This window comes from Alosa pseudoharengus, unplaced genomic scaffold (assembly GCF_046254945.1).
Source record: "Alosa pseudoharengus isolate Yale_2024_CS ecotype anadromous, Long Island Sound unplaced genomic scaffold, YU_APseudo_1.1 YU_APseudo_1.1_scf_4, whole genome shotgun sequence".
NCBI lineage: Eukaryota > Metazoa > Chordata > Actinopteri > Clupeiformes > Clupeidae > Alosa > Alosa pseudoharengus.
In genome coordinates this window covers 43,822,535-43,843,562 of record NW_027468774.1, presented here as the reverse complement: position 1 = coordinate 43,843,562, position 21,028 = coordinate 43,822,535, and the positions used below count along the sequence as shown (strand labels likewise).

Genomic DNA, 21,028 nt, shown 5'->3' with positions numbered 1-21,028 from the left:
TTGACACTGGATAGCTGAAATGTCCTTGCATGTAAAGATTGACACTGGATAGCTGAAATGTCCTTGCATGTGTTCACTGTTCATTGAATGATATAATAAGATATTATTATTTTAAAGGGAACATTATTTCAATAAATTAATTCAGTGAAGTACATACCGATACATCTAACACCTTAAACAGAGGACAGACAAGAAACCACAATGTGTTTCAGGTTATGTCACACTCCAGTTAGAAAAATCAAATGTGAAGCCTCTCTACTGAAACAAGGCAAGTACCATGAGATAAATTACTTTTAAAATGAATGACAAGATGAGACAAGATGTTTTTAATCCACTTTATTTGGATTAATGGTCACACTTATTTTGTTCATTCCATTAGACATGCCATGACAGGTTATTGGTGTATGTATTCCATTACACCCTAAATGATTTGTTAGATTAATCTGTTATCTGCAATAAAAATGAGATAATTCTATTTCTAAAAGTGTTCAAAATCCAAAAAGTGTATCTGTTTTTGAATATTGCCTATTCAATCTTCATTCTCTGTCATGCCACATTGCAGGTAATTACACAGTAATACCTGATGACACATGTGTCTACTTACATTACTGTAACTGTTCAGTACTTTCAACACCAACCCCTTCAGCAAGGGCAAATGGAATGTTAGTAAAGTATAAAACATTCACATGTCACAATTAACTTTTCTGTATCTACTTAAAACTTTTCTTAAGTTAATTAGTCTTCATAGGTAGGCCTACTGCTGTTTACTCTCTATGGTCTGTAGTGGTGTGTTGTGAAATTGTTAAAGTGAATAACTTCTGTATCATGAATTTGTCATGATTATGGGGGTGGGGCCAGGGGTGGTGAGGCATCAAATCCTATTAGTAATGTTTACTTTACCAGGTCTTTCATGATGCGAATGGAGGAACCTCTGTACCCTCCGCCAAAGTGATTCCAGTGGTTTAGATAATGGAAAAGCTGATAGAGCTGCAGCCGTTTCTCAAAGCCTGGTGCCTTTGGGATCTTCCCGTGGTATGCCGTGTAGAAAGACTTATTGAAGCCACCGAACATGCCCGCAATGCCAAGCTCATATTCAGAGTGCCCGTAAAAGGATGCCGGGTCAAAGATTATTGGGCCGTCCGAGCATTCTGCCACGTTCCCTCCCCACAGATCGCCATGGACAAGTGCTGGGACAACCGTCACATCAGCAAACAGCTGGGGAATCTTCAGCTGAATAGAAAAATAATTGGGTGAGAACAACCACAAATATGACGTCAGTCAGTTTGATTACATTCATAACAGCCACCTGCTAATGGCCTCAGGCTTTGTTCTTCCTGTACCTGAAGCTTAGACCACAGCTCTCTAGCTTCTCGGTCACCGTGGCTCTTCTCCACTAAGTCCAGCTGGTGACCAAGTCTCTGCTGAGCATAGAATGCCACCCAGTCTTCTTGCCAGTCATTATTCTGAGAGAGATGTGAGGAAAGTGTGGGGGGGAGACATAGGGTCAGCAAAGGCACTGTTACAACATTAGCAGTAGCTATCTATCCCAAGCCAGGGATAAAGAGGACTGGAGAGTATCGCTATCGGGCTGCAATTTATCTTCATTTTTGTTTAACTAATTGAGTCATAAAATGTTATTGTTATTCAACTGTACTGCAACTAACCTGTGGAAGGTATCCGCAGCAGGTTGGAACATCAAACCCAAATTGGTCAATGGCAGGCACTTCAGACTGCCCAGATCCTTTTCCTGCACATGCAAGTATTAGAACTGAGTAAAAATAAGACATGACCATTTCCCAATAAGCTGGTATTAGCTGTACTAAGGGCTACATGGTTGTGCACATTGTGGAATAGCACAGATTGTCCAGCAGATGGCGCCCTAACATCTTTTTGTGAGCTCAGGGTACATTACCGACAGTTTGCTCCTCTTTGCTTTGCTTCTCTCTCTGCTTTTGGTTATAAAGATGCAAGTCGGCCAAATGTTCCCCCAGCTGGGCAGAGAACCTGCGCATGTAGCCAAATATACATGCACACGTCAGGGCACACTTCATCCTCTGGGGAGAATATTAAATGGGACACAAACCATGTAGCAGCTACTGCACAACAGGATGAACATTACATTTAAAGAGGCTGTAAGCTACATTACTTACAAACATTGTATCTAAGTTAAAGCCATGATGTAATCATCTAGGCAGATCTTTCTAGAGCAGACGTGACCCGCCTGAGGGATGTATTTAATACATTACAGCCCAAATATACCACTTAAAGCAGAATAACATGATCTGATGACTGATGTAAATAATAGGCCTACATATGAAGAACTAGCATTTTAAATAAAACATGTATTACATATCAATTTAGCACTAAAGCTAATGTAAGAGGGTGTATCTCCAGGAATTCTTGTAATTTAATTGTGATGGTTTGGGAGGATAATGGCGTCATACTTGGTCAGGCTTCTCATGTCCACATGCTCCATGACAAACACAGACCCCCCTCGCTCTAGATCAAGGACCTTCACAGGTTTAGGAACTTTCACAGTGTTAGTTTGCAGTATAGCCTCCAAACTAGCCATCTCTCCAACAAACATTCGTTTGGCCTTCAAAAAAAGAATGGGGTGGGGGGAGGACAGGAAACAGTGAAAAAGTAGACCAACAAGATATACAATGACACAGCACAGAGGCCATGGAGTATAAAAGGACATTTAGCCAAATAAATCTGATATAACCGGGTTATAATAGTAGCACCAGTAGTAGCCTTGTATTTGGCTTAGTCTGGCCGCTTGTTTAGTCAGCAAGATGCAATCATGTGCAAGTGATTGACATGTTGCGCTGTCTGAGATGTAGGCTAAAGCAGGCAGGGACCTTGTCATCGTCATCTCGATTACAGTGCTTGAAGCGGGGAAAAATTCAAGACAGACTAGTGAAAACAATGCTTAGCTAATGACAACCTCGCTCTTGTGGTTTATCTTCACAAAGACTCGCCCGTTGTCAGTGTCATAACTCTGGCCCTCGCTGATGCATCCACCTCCCGAATGACCGGTGGCTTTCAACGTCGAGGTTCCCAGCTCTTTTTTCAACTGAGCTTCCATTGTCGTTTTTGACGTTAAAGTCACATTAACGTTAAAATGACTTGACAATCTCCGCGTGAACCATAGACAGTAAAAGAAAACCCACTGCTTATGCGTGAACCGAAGTTGTTATGGCGTGAAGCCGTGAACTCTATTATCCAGTATTTTGATTCCGGGTTGAGTGGTTCGTTTAACGTTAACCAATAGAAACGCGAAACTTTGAGTGACACATGGTTCAAGCTCTCTGCTATCACTGTTGGTGAAAGACCCTCCCTGATGTAACGTTATCATCGTCCTGGTAACAACATTAGCGTTTATAGCTAATTCGCAGGAAATGAAACTGCATATAGATCTACATTGTTAATCTATTTCGTATAATGTAATATCGTCGGCAGAATGTGTTTGTTGCTTGGCTCTACTGGTGTTGGGAAAACTCTTCTGCTGAAACGTTTACAGAATATCCTTTGACAATCTGAAACGGCCCGTGTTGTTTGTGAGGTTAGCTAACTTGCTAACAGAGATGTGCACACTTCAGTGTAGTAATGTTAACTTTAACGTTATTTGAGTCCTTAACCTTATCCACAGCTCACACAACGGGACCAGCCGGCTGATTTGGGTGAAGCTCCTGTCACGCTCCCCACTGTTAGTACAGTCACTTTTAAAGTGTGCTGTTACCTTTTCATGATAAATCTGTTGCACAATCCAAGTAATCTCATGTCATTTAACGTTAGCTGCTACATCAATTCTTGACCACAGAGCTGGTAGTGATAGCCCACGTATTTTAGCATTGTTGTCCTACACGTTTACGGTTTCTCATAGTTATTTACTTGTTATTTTGATTTAACTTCATTCCTACAGGTTGGTACCAATCTCACCGACCTGAACCTGAAAAAGAAGAGAATAACCGTGCGAGAGCTGGGAGGTTGCATGGGCCCCATATGGCATAGTTTTTACGCAGACTGCTCCTCTCTTATTGTACGTCAGGACGATCTCGCTTCTATTGATTGATATGTTCCTCAATATATTGTCAGTTTAACAACAGCTTGTGCTACACAGTAAAGAAATTCACCTTTATTGCACATGGTGATCCAAGTTTGTTACATATGGCATACATATTAATATTACTTCAGGTAGGGCACCTTGTGAATGTGCAATGTTTCTGATTCCAGTTTGTGGTGGATTCAGCCAACATCACCCAGATAGCCTCCTCCTGCATCCAGCTCTTGTCGGTCCTCTCAGCTGAACCTCTTCATGGTGCCTCCGTGCTTGTGCTCTTCAACAAAAGGTGAGGTGGCTCATTCCGAAGTCACTCTGAACATGGTTGTGTGGGATCCATTTATTTTAGAGGTTCTCTCAGGACCGGTTTGTATTGGATTATAAGGCACGTTTGCCACACAACTCTCAAGTTCATATTTCCTGTGCTTTCTTTTTCAGGGATCTTCCATGCACTATGACCCTGATGGAGATGAAATCACTTTTCAGAATAGATGACATCATTGCCACCGCCCCTCAATCCATCACCACGCTGGAGGTGAGCGCACGCTCTGGCCAAGGACTGAAGGAAGTGTTGAGCTGGTTAGACAGCCTTACGTGACCTGAAGATGGGTTGAAAACACCAGGAACTGTTCTAGAGCTCTGCTCCAATCTGGAAGCCAACAAACCGCATGATAAAGCCCAGTATTTTGGACTGAATCGGATTTACTCAATGTGGTGGAAATACATGATAATGTTGGTTTTTGAGACAATTATGAATGGCTGCCCTTTTTTAAAGGGACCACTTCACCTGGCTTTTCTTTTCTGTTGTATTACTGGGTGGCACAGACAGAACCAATACTGGGCAGCTTTAATAGTTAAGTCAGCATACTTGTTGATCTTGCTTCAAAGAACAGGTAAAACCGTGATGAAACGGTGCCTGTTGTGCTATAAACAACCTACAGAACGAATATGATGTACAGAGACATAAAACAGAACTTAAGATGCTCGTGATTCAAACACCATTGTTGTGTCTGGACAACTGAATGAAGGAAAAGAAAACACTGAGGAATAAAGAACTGGAAGTGCTGCAAGTTGAGTTGTTAACTGCATCCTTATATTTCAAGAGCAATATTTCATAAAGCAACACATTCTCACTTTTCTTACATTCTGTTAGCATGATGGTTCTGCAGTAGCTTCATTCCCTGAAAAGTCAGTGTCATATACTGTGTCATATTACCCACACCTCCACTCCCGGCCACACGCAACCGTACACACACACACACACACACTCACACACATGTGCACACAAATCAATACTCCTAAAATCCCGCTCTCCTCTAGCAATCCTCAGCATGATGTCTGAAGTTGCTTTTATCCAGCTAGCTGGGTCTCATTATCTAAATGGGACTCTTGGCTCTTGTCCCTCGCCGTTTTGTTCACAGATGCGCGTTATCCCGGGGTGTAACCGGGGAAACGGCCCAGTCTGTGTGCAGCAGCCAATCCAGAGGCGTTCTGGTTCTATGGGGCAGGGGTGCGGTTGTGTTTAAGTGGAATAAGCAAAGACACGTGGTGTGTGTGTACATACATTCAGTACTTGGATCAGCACGGCACAGTGCATGGGCCATATGTGAATCAGCTGAAGCAGTGTGAATAAATGCTCTTGTGGCATCAAAGGAAGTATTAAAAATATCTTGGAAGAAAACGCCTTCATTAGGACTTCGCTCCGATGACAGCTGACGCGTCTCTCCTCTCTCTCCGCGTTTGTGCATCTGAATAGTGTTAGTTTTTTTTGCCTCCGTTCCCTCTCCTGCCACCGTGCCGGTCCTATGCAGAGCACACTGGCTGACAAGTGATACCAGGTAATAGCAAAGTATGTGAAGGTAGTTAAGCCCATATAAAACTCAAGGTTATTAAACAGAGCAGTCAGTGCTGACTTTAGTTCCAGTTGAGTCTACAGGTCTATTAACATTTAGGAAGAAGAAGAAGAAAAATAACTACAACCGTCTTTCCCCAGCAGGGCCAACTGAGCATCTGAAAAAATCACAACCTACAACAGCGCTCCCTTGCAAGGGCCACGAGAACGTCTTAGAGGAAAGGGTTCTGGTTTTGCAGGTCCACTCCGGGTGGTCCGAGCATGGCGGCAGAGGAGAGGGGCAGCAGCGGCTGGGGCAGGTTGCCGGGCAGGTCCAAGGGTCGGCCAGCGGCCATCGGCACACCAGCAGCGGTGGCAGCGGCGGGAGGCTGGGTGAGGGAGGAGGGCAGCGACGAGGGTTGTGGGTTGGAAGGCAGGGGCAAGGGCAGGGAGGCACTGTAGGGCAACGAGCCCGACTGGGGCACCGGGGACGTGGAGTTGGGACGCATCTCGTTCAGGGTGAGGCGCGGCTGCTCACTTTGGAATGGATTCGAGGCTGCTGTGGTGCTTGGCCCTGGGGAAAGGGGGGGATATGTCAAACACGTATGAACAACACCTGTACTCCCACTATATTTAAACTGAGAGGGAGCAGGAGAGAGAGAGAGACCGAGAGAGATCGTAGACAGACAGATCTAACAAAATGATGTACCGGTATATATAAACCTATATACCGGTACATTTATTTATACATATAATATCTTTACATCTCTATGCATCTATGTCTGTACCTGCGGCCACACCTGTGAGGAATGGGTTCAGGGTCTTGGGTGCAGGACTGGTGGGGATGAGAGAGTCCAGGTTGACGAGTGATGCGGCTACTGGACCCAGGAAAGCCTCAGGGGTGCGGCAGGCTCGGGGCTTGGGGTCGGCCAGACTCTCTCCCAGACGGGACATGTCGAAAGGCTCAGGGCTGCCCCCGCCATGCCCGTTCACATTCATCTGACCTCCGTCCATGGCCTCGTCAAACAGGTCTCCATCTGTTAGACAAAGAAAAAAATCATAACTCAAATACCAGTGGACAGTATTTGGGTAAGAAAAGGCTGTACTGTGACATACTAACGTGAAATTCCCAACTTGCTCGCGAGCTCATAACTGAAAGTAAAAGGACTAGTGCTGACACAGTAACTGAGAACAAGAGGGGCGTACCTGAGGGACTGCCTGCACGGGGGGAGGAGGGCTTTAGTACACCGAGAGGCCTTTGGCTTTCTGCAGGAGTTGTAAAAAGATCTCCTCCTGCAGAAGAACACAGAGCCTCATTATGTAAGCTGAAGCAGAACTGCCACAGAAGGGAGGGGCTACTGATTTAGGGTGTGATCGGACAGGACGCGCTTTGCCGCTTGTAAAATGCGAGGCACACCATGTTTTCGTAAAAATGCAGCGGCTTTTCCGCTTTGAGTTGAATTTTTTTTCAATTCAAGGTGCTCAGGGCGCCTCTGCAAAAACACGAGGCCCAGCTGGTGGACAAAACGTGAGGCGCTCTGGGCGCATAAGCAGTGTGTGAAATGCTTACTGCCAATACAAAACAACATCTGGGTCTGCAAAAAACGTGTCCTGTCTGATTGCGGCCTCAAGCTGATGATACATGGGGCAACTTTTTGAGCAATGTTGCCGGGGAATGTTCCTCATTATTGTGGTTCTGGCATGTACCCACTGATATTGGACAACAACTTATTTTCTGGAGAACTTAAATCACTAGTAGGCAAATAGTCATGATCATCCAAACAGAATAAATAGTACTGGTTATGTGATTGCCCAGCAACATTGCTCAAAAAGTTGCCCCATGTACTATCACCTTTAGAAGGATCAGCGCTGGACGGAGCCTTGAACCATGCCACACAGTATAGATTTGTAAGTATTTTGATGATACACAATAGAGGCTGAGATATTTTCTGGGGCAGGGGTTGCTAGCTTTGACCCTATCTATATCAAAGAGCCTGTTAAACTATTTTCTATCTCTAACTTGCTTTATGAATTAAAAAAATGAGGCACATCTACAATCAATCAGGCTGTACATAAGAGGAAACGGGCAAACTAGTACCTTTGTGGGCAGGGGATGACCACATCTGGCCAGCGAGGTTGGACCTGGGAGCACTCTGGGGAGCGTCCCAAGGATCAGCAGGGCTCGATCTGTGATCCCAAGACTGCTGCGGTCGACTGGCGGAGGCTGACGTCGCCAACCAGGAGCCACTCGCTCCTCTTGCGGAGCTGGCCTCTGCTGGGCAGAGTTTGGACGCGTGTAAGGAAACTTAAACCATGCGGTATGCAAAGCACTCGGTCTCGGTCTGAGCTCAACAGTGTGGAAGACACTGCCTTCTAGACACCAAATTAAATACAGGTTATGTGTCCAGACAAACGTATTGCTTAGCAACTGACTATCAATAACATAAATACAGCTTCCACAAAGCACCCGTTGTTAAAAAAATATAACAAATATAAGTGGTGATTCAGTGAGTTGTTGCGGAGCTGAGTGAAAGCAGTTGAGTGCAGAAAGGGGATGTAGTGAGGTGGACACAGGACAGCCTTACCCAGAGAGTCCCAAGGGTCGACCCTCAGGGGGCCTGCAGGCGCAGCGTGGACATCACCAGATGCCAAGTCCCAGGAGTGGCCAATCGAGGGCTCAGCAGGGGCTGGAGCGAAAATATCTACAAGATCCATCATGGCCGACTGCACAGAGAAAGGGGGGGGGGGGGGGGAAGAAAGACAGAAAGAAAGCTGAGTAAAAAGAAAACATTTAAATCGTGTGTGGTCAAAACAATGATTTTACATGTTAACACTGATTATTTTTGTACCATTTTTTACATTTTTGCACGATTTTTGACATTCCTCCCCCCCCCCCCCCCCCGATCAAACAACCTACCAATTAATCAACAAAATAAATCGTTGGTTGTAGCCCTAATACATATCCACTCAAAAGTCGCTGAACATATTACCAACGTCTACCAAGTTTGTTGTCAAAGCTATTAATATACAGTATTACTAAGTTATATTTAATGTGATGTATTAACTAGTAACTACTAGGTGGTACACTGTGGAGTTAAATACATCCTGGAATTGACAAATTGTGTATATTTCTCCACATACCCCCCCTCTCTTTGCATCCATCTCTCGCTTACTCTCCTCAAGAGCTTTCTGGAGCATGGACTCATCTCCTCGGCGACTCTGTTGCTCCTGGCAACAGACACATGGACACATTTGGCATAAAAGGGCTGAAGTAGCACTTATGTTCAGTCATCGTGACAAAGCCATATTTGCAGAATCACGCAAGAACCCCCCCCCCCCCCCCCCCGGTTACCAGATGGAGCCATTCCATGCACCACGTTGGACATGACAGAAGAGACATACAGTAGCTGTTAAGGTCACAAAGAAGAAAGACGGAGCATTTGTGCAAGGACCACTCTGTGAGTGGCTCCATTGTTCCAAACTGGCATGGAGAGAGAAAGACAGCGAGAGGCTGAAGGGGTTCGGGGGGGGGTAGTGAGGGTGGGGGGATGAAATGGACACACAGAAAGAGGGAAACAGGGGAGGCAGTGTGTCAGAAAACAAACTCTAAAAGAGAGGCAGCACAGCAGGGCCAGAGGAGCCAACGGCAGGGCCGGACGCACATGCCACAGGAGCCAGGATCGGTTTATCTGGACACAACCCAAACAACCCTTCCCAAGAAGATCCCAGAGCCACTCCCTCTCCTCACCTGCTGATGCTCCTCTTTGCTCAGGCTCAGCGCAATCTGGAGCTGGGTCTCCTCATCCATATCCAGAGCCACAGGTGGGGGTGGACGTGGCTGGGAGGGAAAGCCCGAAACGGTTCATTGAGAGAGAGAGAGACAGAGAAAGAGAGAGAGACAGAGAGAGAGAGACAGACAGAGAGAGTGAGAGAGAAAGAAAAGAGTGTGCAAAAAGAAAACAAACAAAAGTCAGTCAATGATCCAACACAGATCATTGGCACAGGGCAGATCCCAATGCATACTAGCAAGGAGCTTTCCTGACTAACCAATCCAGACAAAGTTTAGCCACCACTTTGCCTCTCCCATTCTTAAGGCTTGAGTGTTCCCTTCTCCCCCACTACCATCAGCAGAGGTCAGAGGCAGGGAGGTTTCCCCACTGGCCTGAGAGAAAGGGAGTTGGTTAGGGAAACACGCGGTCCGCTGGGAAGGAGGAGGAAAGGAGGGAGAGCGGGGGCATGCCGCTTTGCCAGCCAGCAGCGGGTGCTTGGGGTAAAGTGCCTTGGGGGGGGGGGGGGGGGGGGTTATGGGCGGGTAGATAGAGGACTACAGTTGGCCAAAAAGCTTGAGGAAAAATACCTTTTTTACATGCAAGGTTACTGACAAGAGTTGTTAAAAGGCCAAGCCTTGGAGAAGCCTCGCATTGAAAGCTGGGAGAACAGAGGGAGGAATATGAGGTGGAGGAGGAAGAGGAGAGGGGTTACGCGGGGGAAGACGCAGCATCACAACGCTGTACCTTCATTGCCTCCTCCTTGCTGAGGCTCATGGCAATCTGAAGCTGCGTCTGCTCATCGATATCCACAGCCGGTGGAGGCGGCTACAGAGGGGGAAGGGTTAAGGAGGGAGCGTTTAACGTCCGAGCACTCGTGACATATCCTCCAAAACATGCTCTCACACTGCCTTGGCACATAATCTATATTCTATCCAATGTGTCAACTCTCTATTCTATCCCACTAGCTCTACTGCTTTCTTTTCTACATGTTAGAGTAATATAGCACTGAAGGCATATGAAAAGGTTTTCAACAATGCCATTTTGACTCATTTAGTTTGATTAAGCACAGTGATGTACTCATACATTGTCAAGACAAACTAGTGGTGTGGAGCTGAGTAAGAGCTCAACAGTGAGCCACATATAAATCTGTCGAGAACAACAAGCTCATAACATCTCCACCCATTGAGACCCAATTATTCACTTCCCATGATGTCAATAGCTGGCCTTGCTCACAAACACATGATCAATGTCTCAGTCCAGCTCAATGCGGGTCCAGTAACGTTGTCACGTGACCGTAGTGAGCAGTGAGTGTATGCTGACTGGATGCCTCCACATTAAAAATTGATTCACAGGAAGCTTAATGATGCTAACACACACACACTTTCGCTCTGGATAATGGACACAAGGGGCTTTCAGAGCTGGCCTTGAGGAAGTAAAATAGACAGACGCTAAGAGTTGTGGGAGAGTGTCGGAGAAGACAATCACCAGTCAGCTCAAATCACCCCGATCCCCAGAGAGCCACACAGCGTTTGCTGGCTTTACGACCCATCAGGGCAGTGACGTTTGGTGCCACACTGGTCCGACCTCACTGGTGCTATTGATTCAAGCACGCAGTGGATCAGACGATGTGAAGAACTGCTGACCTGGCTTTGCTGCTGAATAATAACGCCAGGCCTACTGCCGCTATATGGAAGATTTTGAATGAAAGCAACACTAATTTGTTTTAATATACTGCATCAGCATATACTGTATGTGTTTTTCATTAGAAACAAAGGAATAGGTATTTTGCTGTAATTACTATTCAACACCACTGGCTTAGTTGTTACACTACCTCAACTGCAGAGATGGGGTTGGTCAGTTGTGAGATATGTAAATTTTAAGTTTGAATCCAAACTGACCCTTCCTTTTAATAAATCACTTGGTTTAAGCAAACTCCACTCTGCAGACTGTGAGAAAAAATGATTTTCCTTTTCTACAAAGCATGGACCCGGGGGGAAACCACTCCAAAGCATACCCATAAATCACCACTCACTGCCTGACCGTCTCTCGAGGGCACCCTGGCACATTTTTATCAAACAAGAAGCGTTCTGATGAGGTACGCTAAAGGACGCTGCAGCAGAGCTGCTTCATGTTCCATACACACACAGGAACACACTCACACACACACAGATAGAATAACAGTCTCTCACACACACAAACACACAAACATAGATACACACAAACATAGATTCACAGACACAGAGAGAGAAGCAGGTGGTGGCGTGAAGCTCAGGTTTAGTTTGTGTGTGTGTGTGTGTGTGTGTGTGTGTCTGACCCACCTTCTCAGTCTCCTCTCGGCTCATGGCCAGGGCCAGCTGCAGCTGCAGCTCCTCCTCTCCGCTGGTCTGCGGCCGCGCCTGCTCCAGATCCGGCGCTAGTTGGGGGGAGGAAGAAGAGGCTGAGAGGATGAGGAAGAAGGGAGGCGGGCAGAGGAGGGAGGGTTCAGAACGAAAGTGAAAGCGAGCCGGCAAAAGAAGAGAGAGAAAGACAGAGAGACAGAAAGAAAGAGAGAACGCTCAATTCAATCCCTTTTTTATATGGCTGGGGTTGAGAAAAAGGGGGGATCAGGGTGGGGGGTTTAGGGGGGTCAGGCAGAGTTTGAGAGCGGGATGGCACTGCTTGTGCATATTAAGTTGCCTGTAGTAGGCACCCGGGTCGCCAGCGCTCGGGCCCCCGGCCTGGAATTACTTCCCCTCCCACCGCCGACTCTCCGCTGGGAACAATGCCGTGCCTGTGCAGGGCAACAGGGACGAGGGGGGCATGAGGTGGTGGCCTAGACTATATCAACCCCCCCCCCCCAAAACCCAACCTAAATCCTGTGGCAGGACGCAGGATGCAGATCTGGGGAGTGGGACGGGTTAGAGAGGCTGGCAGTGCCCATGACTGGATGCCAGGCCAGCAGAGGGCCAGACACTGGCAGAGTGCACGGCCTCTGAACACCACCCCATCACTTCCACTGCAGTGCCTCTCAAAGGCCCCTGCCTGGCCTGGAATGCACACACGCGTGCGCACACCCACGCACACACACACATGCGTGTACACACACGCACACACAAACGTACACACACGCGCACACACACGGACACACACACGCACACACACGGACGCACGCACACACAGGAGGGTGTGCTTACTCAACTCAACCCCCATCCAGTTCCCTCCACCACTGTCACCCCTGACACACACATGCTCACAGAGGCTCCGAGTGATGGAGGCAGCGTGGAACTCAGCCACTACACACCTTCAACCTGCCCCACCCCACCCCACATGCTCTGCCTGCTTTCATCACACCCTGCTCTAAACACCCACTGAAGTGACAGTCTTGCTTAGCCTAGCAGAAACACTTCTCGCTAGTCCTGTGTATTATGATTACACAGACTTCAATCAGGTGTGCGTAGAGCAACAACACAGAATATAAAGATTTTCAGGGCGGGGGGGGGGGGGTGGGGGGGGTGATTGGGGGCACCAGGTCTCTCTCTCTCTAGACACCCATGTGCACTACATACCAACTAAATCTGAGTCCATCCGAAGAACATGTCACTCAGCGTGCATTCCCAACAGCTGCACAGCACTCTGGTGTTGACCAAGCCACAGAACAGGGAGGCACTGTACTTCCCCAAATTTCTTGGCGTACATCCAAGACAAATACGATTCTAGCTCTGCCACTAGAAAACCCAAAATCACACCGATTCCATGGGAATTTGACTGTTTATCTTTAGGGAAGTCTACCGTGAGTTGAAGTCTTGCCAATAAAAATTCTGTGAACTAAATTGTGACCAGAGTCACTAAGTTCACGGTGTGTAGAAATCATTCAGAAATTCCTTATACTTTTCATTTTGCTTCCCTAAAAGACAGGTTGACAACGTCCGAAAGCTTCTGACAGACATTGTGATATTAGCACCTTGCTGCTAGGGAGCGGTGTCTGTCAGTCTGTCCGTGTGGCTCTGAGCCAGGAGCTGTGTGAGGAAAGGAATCAATCAAGCTGAGGAAAAATGTAATGGAGCAGAACAGTGACCCTGACAGGAAGAGGCTGGCACATATCATATATGGCTTCCATGAACTGTGCGAAATCCACCCAGGCACCCCCCCCACTCCCAAACGGCATACAAATCACAGTGAGGCTGCTTGCCTCCCAGAGTAGAACTACATACTTGTGAGAGCAGCGGTGGGAGAGTGGTCTTGAGTGTGGGTGGGATGAACATCCATGTTTTGTGTTTTTTTACACATTCTACATCAATCACGTTGAGTTCAGACAAAGGGTTTAAGCACAAAACAGCAACGGTGCAAAAGTGTTTAAATTTAGGGGCAGCCGTGGCCTACTGGTTAGCGCTTCGGACTTGTAACCGGAGGGTTGCCGGTTCGAACCCCAACCAGTAGGCACGGCTGAAGTGCCCTTGAGCATAGCACCTAACCCCTCACTGCTCCCCGAGCGCCACTGTTGTTGCAGGCAGCTCGATGCGCCGGGATTAGTGTGTGCTTCACCTCACTGTGCGTTCACTGTGTGCTGAGTGTGTAATTCACGGATTGGGATAAATTCAGAGACCAAATTTCCCTCACGGGATCAAAAGAGTATACTTATACTTAAGAGGAAAAACTAGCCTTATGAAATGGTGGTTCTCACCACATTTCATCAACATTTAATCACCTGACTCACCCTGGAACAGGTTTGTGTGTTACAAAATGCCCAAGTCATGTCTGACACCACAAGACTTGAGGCAGTAGCACACACATGTATCTCGCTCTCTCTCTCTCTCTCTCTCTCTCTCTCTCTCTCTCTCTCTCCCTTCCTCCCTCTCTCTCTCTCTCTCTCTCTCTCTTGTCTCCCTCTCTCTCACACACAAAGTTTCCACATACTCGGCTAATCAAGACCATCCACCAGAACAGGTAACACACAGGCCTTTCATATATACCTACTGAGGCATGTGGCATCTTGGTAGTCACATTTTATTTCTCTTCCAGTGGGACAACATAGTGCACAGTGTCTCCATTTTTCAGGGCTTGTTAATCTCGAATGAGCAAGAGCGCGAGAATGAAAGGAATGTAGCCATAGATCAAGATCACTACTCAGTACAGTGCAGCGTGACTGAAACTGAGAATGATGTTGGAGCCCAGAAAGAACCAGTGAAACCAAACATGAATGAAAGTGTAGAGCTTCCCCTTTCTTACCCCACTGAACACTAAAGATAGGCTACTGCAATTAGTGAGAAATATTCTTCCAAACCACATTGAGACAACTGGAGAAAAAAATAGCTGGAATGGCTTTAGGGGTTGTAAAATAATGATTTGTTTATAGATTAAGTCTGTCTAGGGTTATTCTGCATTAATTCTGGAATGGGATGTACATTTTGTTGTGGTGTGTCATGTTGAAAGAATTATTCCATATTGCATAACAGAGATGTTTTCACATGGTGAACATGCCAGCAGCATATGTACCTAATGAAAACTCTGGTTCATTTTCATGAAATCAATACAAGCAATAAATCAATCATACACCAGATTACTACAAGATGTAAGACCAGGAGAGGCAAATAACCAAGTCCAAATCTAAATGTCTATGTTCCAGTCATTGATTGTACGATGGCTATTTAAGATGAAGGGCCAATGAAAGATAGAAGGCATTATATTTTGGTACTCACAATTATAGGAAGATGGGGATCCTCGGGGCCTGCCGTGTTCCTCCCCGTACAGGGCACCCATGCTGGGCTGACTGCTGCGGCGCCCCGGGTACGGGGGTGGCATCGCCCCGTAACCCATGCTGGTGCCTGCCATGCGCTCCCGGGTTTTGTGGGCCTGGGCGCGCTCCTGCCGCAGTCGCTCGTCGTCCCGGATGAGCGAGACCAGCTGCTTGGAGCGCTCGCGCACGTGGATGCCCTGGTCCTGGCCATCGCGGTCGATGTACTGGAAGTCGCGTAGCGTCTGGATGGCGTAGATGTTCTCCTTGCACTGTTGCGCCACCCGCTCCGAGCCCGTCTTGATCAGGTAGTCCAGCAGCATCAGGGCCTTGTAAACATGGCGCCAGTTCTTGCCGTGGTCGTTCAGCCGCTTCCAGATCATGCCCATGACCTCGGTGAAGGCCACCACGTTGAAGGTCATGTCAGCGATCTCGGCCATGAGCGAGGTAGGGGGCCCCCAGGGGTCGTTGGAGGTGGCCTCGCGCACTTTGATCTCCGCATCGGTGTAGTTGTTGACCATGTTCTTGACCGAGCGGCGTAGCGATGAGGTGGTCATGGTGTTTTTGTGTAGCGGTGGGAAGGCTAATCCCTCCCCACAAGCAGTCCACTTCTAAATAAAAAAAGACTAAGGGAGATATCTGAATGGCTGCTGTCACCTCAGAGATGGTTTTGGATACAGCTCTGTCCTTCCCTCCGGTTAAGCAGATGTATCAATGACATGAAGACCTGCTGAATAGGGGGAGAGAGGGAGGGATGGGGTGGGAAAAAAACAGGCGTCACTGCAAAAGCCCTCTGAAACACAGCATAAGGTTTCAGTCTAAGCTGAAGAAAAACATTAACCTCATCTGCTATCCTGCGGCGGCGGGGGGGGGGGGCGTAGAGTGGACAGGCTTATACTCAGAGCTCTCAACAAAGCAGAGCATCTCCTCTTGCTGAACAGCTAAATGAACCTCCTTAAACCCAACATATTCCTCACTCACCACAAATAGTCACATTTTACAAATGCTTTCGTCTTCCTTCCAGAGCATTCCACAATACCGTGGGCTGACACAGGGCGAAGAGCGAGCAAGAGAATAAAGGCTAGAATTACAGCACTGGAGGTAAGCTTTCTTTCAACTCAACGGTGTCTTAGAGACCTATACAGTAGAACCTCTTCCTTTGATCAGTAAAGAGACAGCCAACAAACCACACCAGCGAACAGAGAGATTCACTGTGATGACCACTGAAATATGATACTAAGAAATTGTCAGACTCTTTGGTCCAGTTCTTAAGCAGGTCAGAAAAGCCTGAATTCAATTCTGAATTCAAACAGTGGCAGAGAAGCCAATCAAGAGTTGTCAAAGGTCATTACAACTTACAACATTACAAGCACAACTATCTGGGTCAACAAATCCTATTTATTTCATTTTCCATCTAGCAGTAGTCCAAAGGCTTTTATGAGATTCGTTATGGTAATGGAATTTCCTCAGTACTGAGCTGAAACTGCTTAAGGTCACTTAGCAATGCTGTTGAAGTACAGACCCATGCCAGTTTCCACCCATTATTAGAGGCTAAATCAAGTTGTTTAGATGCAAATGCATGCAGGCCCTGTGGCCATTCTAGAACATCTACAAGTGTAAAATCAACCTGTTAAAAGCTATATATATTAGGGCTGTCAAAATAACTGATTAATTTAGATTAATTAATTTGAGAATAAATAACTGATTAAAAAAAATTAATGCAGATTAATCGATTCCGTATGACCTTTGACCCCGAGCCGTTCTAGTCAGTAAAATTAGACTGTAAAATGAAGGAGAGAGAAGAAAACGTGCTGCCTGGATCATTGATTGGAACATTTACTTTTACTACTAAAAAAGGGCCTGATGGTGTTGATAAAAATAAAGTGTTGAAAATAAAGTCCTCTGCAATGTCTGCAGCAAGGAATTTGCATATCACCAGAGTTCATCAAGTCTATAGTCGCACATCAATGCAAAGAAATAAGTGTTGACATTGAGGGGAGTGTTAATTTATTTTCATTGTGTCCCCTAGGTTATATCTGTGGCCTGAAATGCCTTGTATGTGAAAAAAAAAAAACTTCTTCCCGAAGCACTGTTGAATTTATTTCCTCAGCATATTGTCATATCATAGATTATTATGGCCATTATTTGAACAGTGAAAATAATAATAAAAGAGTTTTTGAACTTTAATGTCACTAATGCTGATTATTCAATGATTCATTTGAATTTAAATATTTAAAATACTTTCGCAGCAAAAATTATATATGCGATTAATTTAGATTAATTAATCACAGAGTATGTAATTAATTAGATTAATTTGTTTAATTGATTGACAGCCCCAATATATATATATATATATTACATACACACACACATTTTTAGGACCATGACTGATCCAAGACCACATACAAATTTCAGACAACTATCTTCCTCTTAATTTCCCAACAGCCCAAGCCAACGTACTTCATTCAATAACTATATCTGGCCAGTAATCATCATTCTAAGCAGAAATAGAATGGTGACATATGACCAGTCGACCACTGATAGTGTCCTGGGTCAGAAGACCACATCCCGCCCACGCAAGCACACCCAGAGTCCCAAATCACTCCACAGCTACTACTTCTCTTGATCTTTTCTGCTGCTGCTACTGCAATCCATTAATACATATTTTAATGAGACATTAATGCCCCTATCCAGGGGAGCAGGTATGAGTTACTTTTATAAAAGTCTGTAATTCCTGGGAATCAATCTCAAGGCCTTGGTGTTGCTAGAACGTAACTCGCCTGCCAATAGAACACATAGTCTACTGCAAACTGCTATTTTTTTGTTCCCGTGAATATGTTCTTGGAGCAAATTATTAGGAGGAAATGCAAGCCAAAGGCTTGTTTAAAGATGGTGATGTTGGTTTGTCAGGCTATTAGTCTGTTCTATTTTTAATTAATTCCTCCTTAAATGATTCCTTGTCAGAACTGGTTCAAGTACACTTAATCCAACCCCAAATAGTTCAAGTAAAGTAAAATGACGCTGCCAATTTGGTGTGGAAATAGTTCCAATCGACTGACTTCTTCTGGAAAGATACAATAGTTTTACATTTTGGATTAGATACTATAAAGATAATTTATATAAAGACTTAAAAGACTTTATATTATAACCCTAACCCTAGGTAACACAAAAAAAACAATGACCTTAGTGCAGGGGGAGTTTGTATTTAGTTTTGGAATCAATAGGACCAAGTGGTGGAATGCGAGACAGCTGGCAAACATGCAGAAAACAATCTTTTAGTTCAGCAGAGCAACCTTTCGTCTATAGGCCAGTGTTTAGTAGCATTATATGAATAATTATCAAAATCTAGAATTTACTGTTAACACTTAACACTAACGACACACCTGAAACTCTGATTTGTGGACTGGGAACAAGGTCATTACAATGGGCCCGTAACTGAAAGCTAGCACAGGTCTACGATACCAAAATTTGGAGGAATAGCTCACCAACTTTAATTGGGTGAGGCTAGGTTTCTTAGTTTGCGCTACGCTGGCCTAAATCCATGTTCACGAGGCTCCGGAATTTCGCTTACAAATACGAATTCACACTCGTAACTGAAACAACAGAGAACGGATGAAGTGTTCAGCAGCCAGACCTACGACGACACTAGGTCCGGTCGCTTTTTACCCGTTTGAAAATAAACATTTAAGTCAAAGGGAACACAGCAATGCAGCCGAGATTGGAATAATCATAGAATCTACACGAGGCCGACAACAAGCATCATTACATTCTGAGAATTAACTTACCCTGCCAATGTTAAGTTATATTGCGTCAAATGTATTGAACACAACACAGTACACGCCAGCTTCCCAACGAGCCGTGACTCAGCTGGGCGCTGTGGTTTGCGCTAAAACATCCCGCCTTGTTAAGGAAATCACGAATAACTTACGAGTTAACCGGACAGCTTCCACTCTTACCTCTTACATTGTCCGTATCCTATTATGAATCCCAACTTAGGGATCATTTAGCCAGTAATGCGTTCCCTTTCCATGTTACGTGTGTGCAACAACTCATATGTAACACGAATAAATAAGCTTAAAAACTGGTCAAAACGATGATTTTGAATGTGGTTTCCTCTATAACGCGTTCATGGTCGAATTTAATAAAACTGTACTACGTTCAGTTAAAAAAACAAAAAAAAATAGTAACCAGTGTGTGACAATACATAACTCGGGCGCCGAGCCTGCAGATAACACAGACAACCCCCCCACCAAGCAGTAAAGTGAACTAGGAATGGGAGGTAGACGGGGAGAGCTACGCGTTGCCTGCAGAGTCAGCCTTTAACCCATTCCATTCCGCACCCCAACTGGGCCAAGGGGTCTGTCAAATAGTAAGCTAGGCGGATAAGATAGCCCAACATACAAGATAGCCCACACAAGATAGCCCAACCTCCCTTTTAGTTCATAGTAGCCTACCTAGTTTGAGTGTGTTTTAGATGAGTGACTATTGACTATTAGTGGCTTCCACTGGAAATGTAAAATGAGTTGGAAAAATATTTACCAGCTATTTATCTCTGAAAACAAGGCAAGACATAAACTGTGAAAACATAAGACATAATCTGTCCTTATACATGACTTATAAGACTCTGCTCACCTATTTCATAGATTAGCTGTAGGCCTATTGTATTTTCTGTATTGTAGTCATTCTGGTATAAAATATAGCCTATAAAAGCTTTGGTGGCACAGCTTTCTTCACTGCTCACATATTTCACCAGTCATCCACATCAATCATTCATTTCCACTGAGAGTTGGTGTGTGATGTCACCCTGGAAATAAGCAACAGTCAGAATAATTTATTTTTAATCATGATGGGTTCCGGTAGTCTGAGCTCATGTGTGAACAAGTCAAGTACAAACTGTTTTATCTCTACACAACGTTTGTATCTATCACATGGGGTGGTGAGATAGAGAGAGAGAGAGAGAGAGAGAGAGAGAGCAAAGGTCTGTAAAGGCGCACACTTCTTCATATTTGTCCTCTTTTGACAAGTTGTTTAATAATCAGGTGTGTCAGGAAAGACCAGTCTTCTCTTAGTATTCACTTAGACTCACCTAACCGGAAAAGAAGGCAACATCAGAACACCAACAATGCTGAGTTTTGTTGTGCTTCACAAAATCTTCATGTAAATGCAATTTATACCATAGATGTAGATATAGTGTCGAGTCAATTATGCTTAAGGGTAATGTAACATGTACAGCTCTATTCTCTTTGAAGGCTGTTCTGTTGGTGATGTTTTAGCCCTCACATGTTGGTTTCTTAGTGATTTTGTTTTTTGACGCTAAATAGGCTTGGTTGTTGATTGGCCGCTGTGTGAAATCCTCTACCTATAGCACTAGGAATTTAACATCTCTCCCCTGTGTGTATTTGACGAAACCTAGAATAACTCTTGAGATTCATGGAATAAATCAAGTAATTCCATTGTGCAGATGAACTATATAGGTTTTTAATTCAGAAGTCCTCATTGCCAAATATGAGTGGTTTAGCTTCCTGACTGTCATTTCTCTCAATGTGTGGTGGTTTCAAGTGAAAGTGTTGTAATGCCCCTGCAACTTCACACATTTTCTCTTTCATTCCCCCCTGACCTCTACACAGTCCCACGGTCAGTTAACACCCCTTTGT

At 45.3% G+C, this 21,028-nt stretch overlaps 3 protein-coding genes across 15 annotated transcripts; 1 reads left to right on the top strand and 2 right to left on the bottom strand.

The window, feature by feature from the left end:
* Positions 1-321: 321 nt before the first annotated feature.
* Positions 322-3,211, bottom strand: fn3krp (fructosamine 3 kinase related protein). The gene is made up of 6 exons (XM_076266516.1): positions 2,948-3,211; positions 2,445-2,596; positions 1,913-2,004; positions 1,665-1,747; positions 1,341-1,463; positions 322-1,230 (listed from the first exon to the last, which is right to left on the bottom strand). Exons 1-6 carry the CDS (start codon positions 3,086-3,088, stop codon positions 892-894), a joined length of 930 nt encoding a protein of 309 aa, XP_076122631.1. The 5' UTR covers positions 3,089-3,211; the 3' UTR covers positions 322-891.
* A 133-nt stretch (positions 3,212-3,344) lies between these two features.
* arl16 (ADP-ribosylation factor-like 16) lies at positions 3,345-5,133 on the top strand. Of its 3 annotated transcripts, XM_076266512.1 has the most exons (5): positions 3,345-3,525; positions 3,652-3,709; positions 3,926-4,042; positions 4,237-4,352; positions 4,502-5,133. In XM_076266512.1, exons 1-5 carry the CDS (start codon positions 3,464-3,466, stop codon positions 4,659-4,661), a joined length of 513 nt encoding a protein of 170 aa, XP_076122627.1. In that variant the 5' UTR covers positions 3,345-3,463; the 3' UTR covers positions 4,662-5,133. The 3 variants fall into 3 exon arrangements, with proteins under 3 accessions (XP_076122627.1, XP_076122628.1, XP_076122629.1); XM_076266513.1 differs by lacking the exon at positions 3,652-3,709 and having other exon boundaries at positions 3,345-3,565; XM_076266514.1 differs by lacking the exon at positions 3,345-3,525 and having other exon boundaries at positions 3,665-3,683.
* epn3a (epsin 3a) lies at positions 4,124-19,657 on the bottom strand. 11 transcript variants are annotated; one of them, XM_076266505.1, is made up of 11 exons: positions 19,331-19,657; positions 15,340-16,104; positions 11,983-12,101; positions 10,409-10,489; positions 9,643-9,732; positions 9,036-9,122; positions 8,480-8,618; positions 7,993-8,169; positions 7,101-7,187; positions 6,695-6,931; positions 4,124-6,468 (listed from the first exon to the last, which is right to left on the bottom strand). In XM_076266505.1, the coding sequence occupies exons 2-11, from the start codon at positions 15,929-15,931 to the stop codon at positions 6,128-6,130; spliced, it is 1,950 nt and encodes a 649-aa protein (XP_076122620.1). In that variant the 5' UTR covers positions 15,932-16,104; positions 19,331-19,657; the 3' UTR covers positions 4,124-6,127. The 11 variants fall into 11 exon arrangements, with proteins under 11 accessions (XP_076122620.1, XP_076122616.1, XP_076122617.1 ...); XM_076266501.1 differs by having other exon boundaries at positions 6,683-6,931; positions 19,160-19,656; XM_076266502.1 differs by having other exon boundaries at positions 6,683-6,931; positions 15,340-16,101; positions 19,160-19,656.
* Positions 19,658-21,028: the final 1,371 nt, after the last annotated feature.

Bases quoted from the DNA above. Each gene is read 5' to 3' on its own strand.
- epn3a (XM_076266501.1), bottom strand. From the start codon at position 15,931: ATGACCACCTCATCGCTACGCCGCTCGGTCAAGAACATGGTCAACAAC. The intron at 9,733-10,408 runs GTACAGCGTTGT...TTTCCCTCCCAG, and splicing joins GCAAGGAGGAGGCAATGAAG to CCACGTCCACCCCCACCTGT. The intron at 6,932-7,100 runs GTACGCCCCTCT...TTTGTCTAACAG, and splicing joins CCGTGCAGGCAGTCCCTCAG to ATGGAGACCTGTTTGACGAG.
- arl16 (XM_076266512.1), top strand. From the start codon at position 3,464: ATGTGTTTGTTGCTTGGCTCTACTGGTGTTGGGAAAACTCTTCTGCTG. The intron at 3,526-3,651 runs TATCCTTTGACA...ACCTTATCCACA, and splicing joins CTGCTGAAACGTTTACAGAA to GCTCACACAACGGGACCAGC. The intron at 4,353-4,501 runs GTGAGGTGGCTC...TTTCTTTTTCAG, and splicing joins CTTGTGCTCTTCAACAAAAG to GGATCTTCCATGCACTATGA.
- fn3krp (XM_076266516.1), bottom strand. From the start codon at position 3,088: ATGGAAGCTCAGTTGAAAAAAGAGCTGGGAACCTCGACGTTGAAAGCC. The intron at 2,005-2,444 runs GTATGACGCCAT...CTACATGCGCAG, and splicing joins GACATGAGAAGCCTGACCAA to GTTCTCTGCCCAGCTGGGGG. The intron at 1,231-1,340 runs GTACAGGAAGAA...TTTTCTATTCAG, and splicing joins AGCTGTGGTCTAAGCTTCAG to CTGAAGATTCCCCAGCTGTT.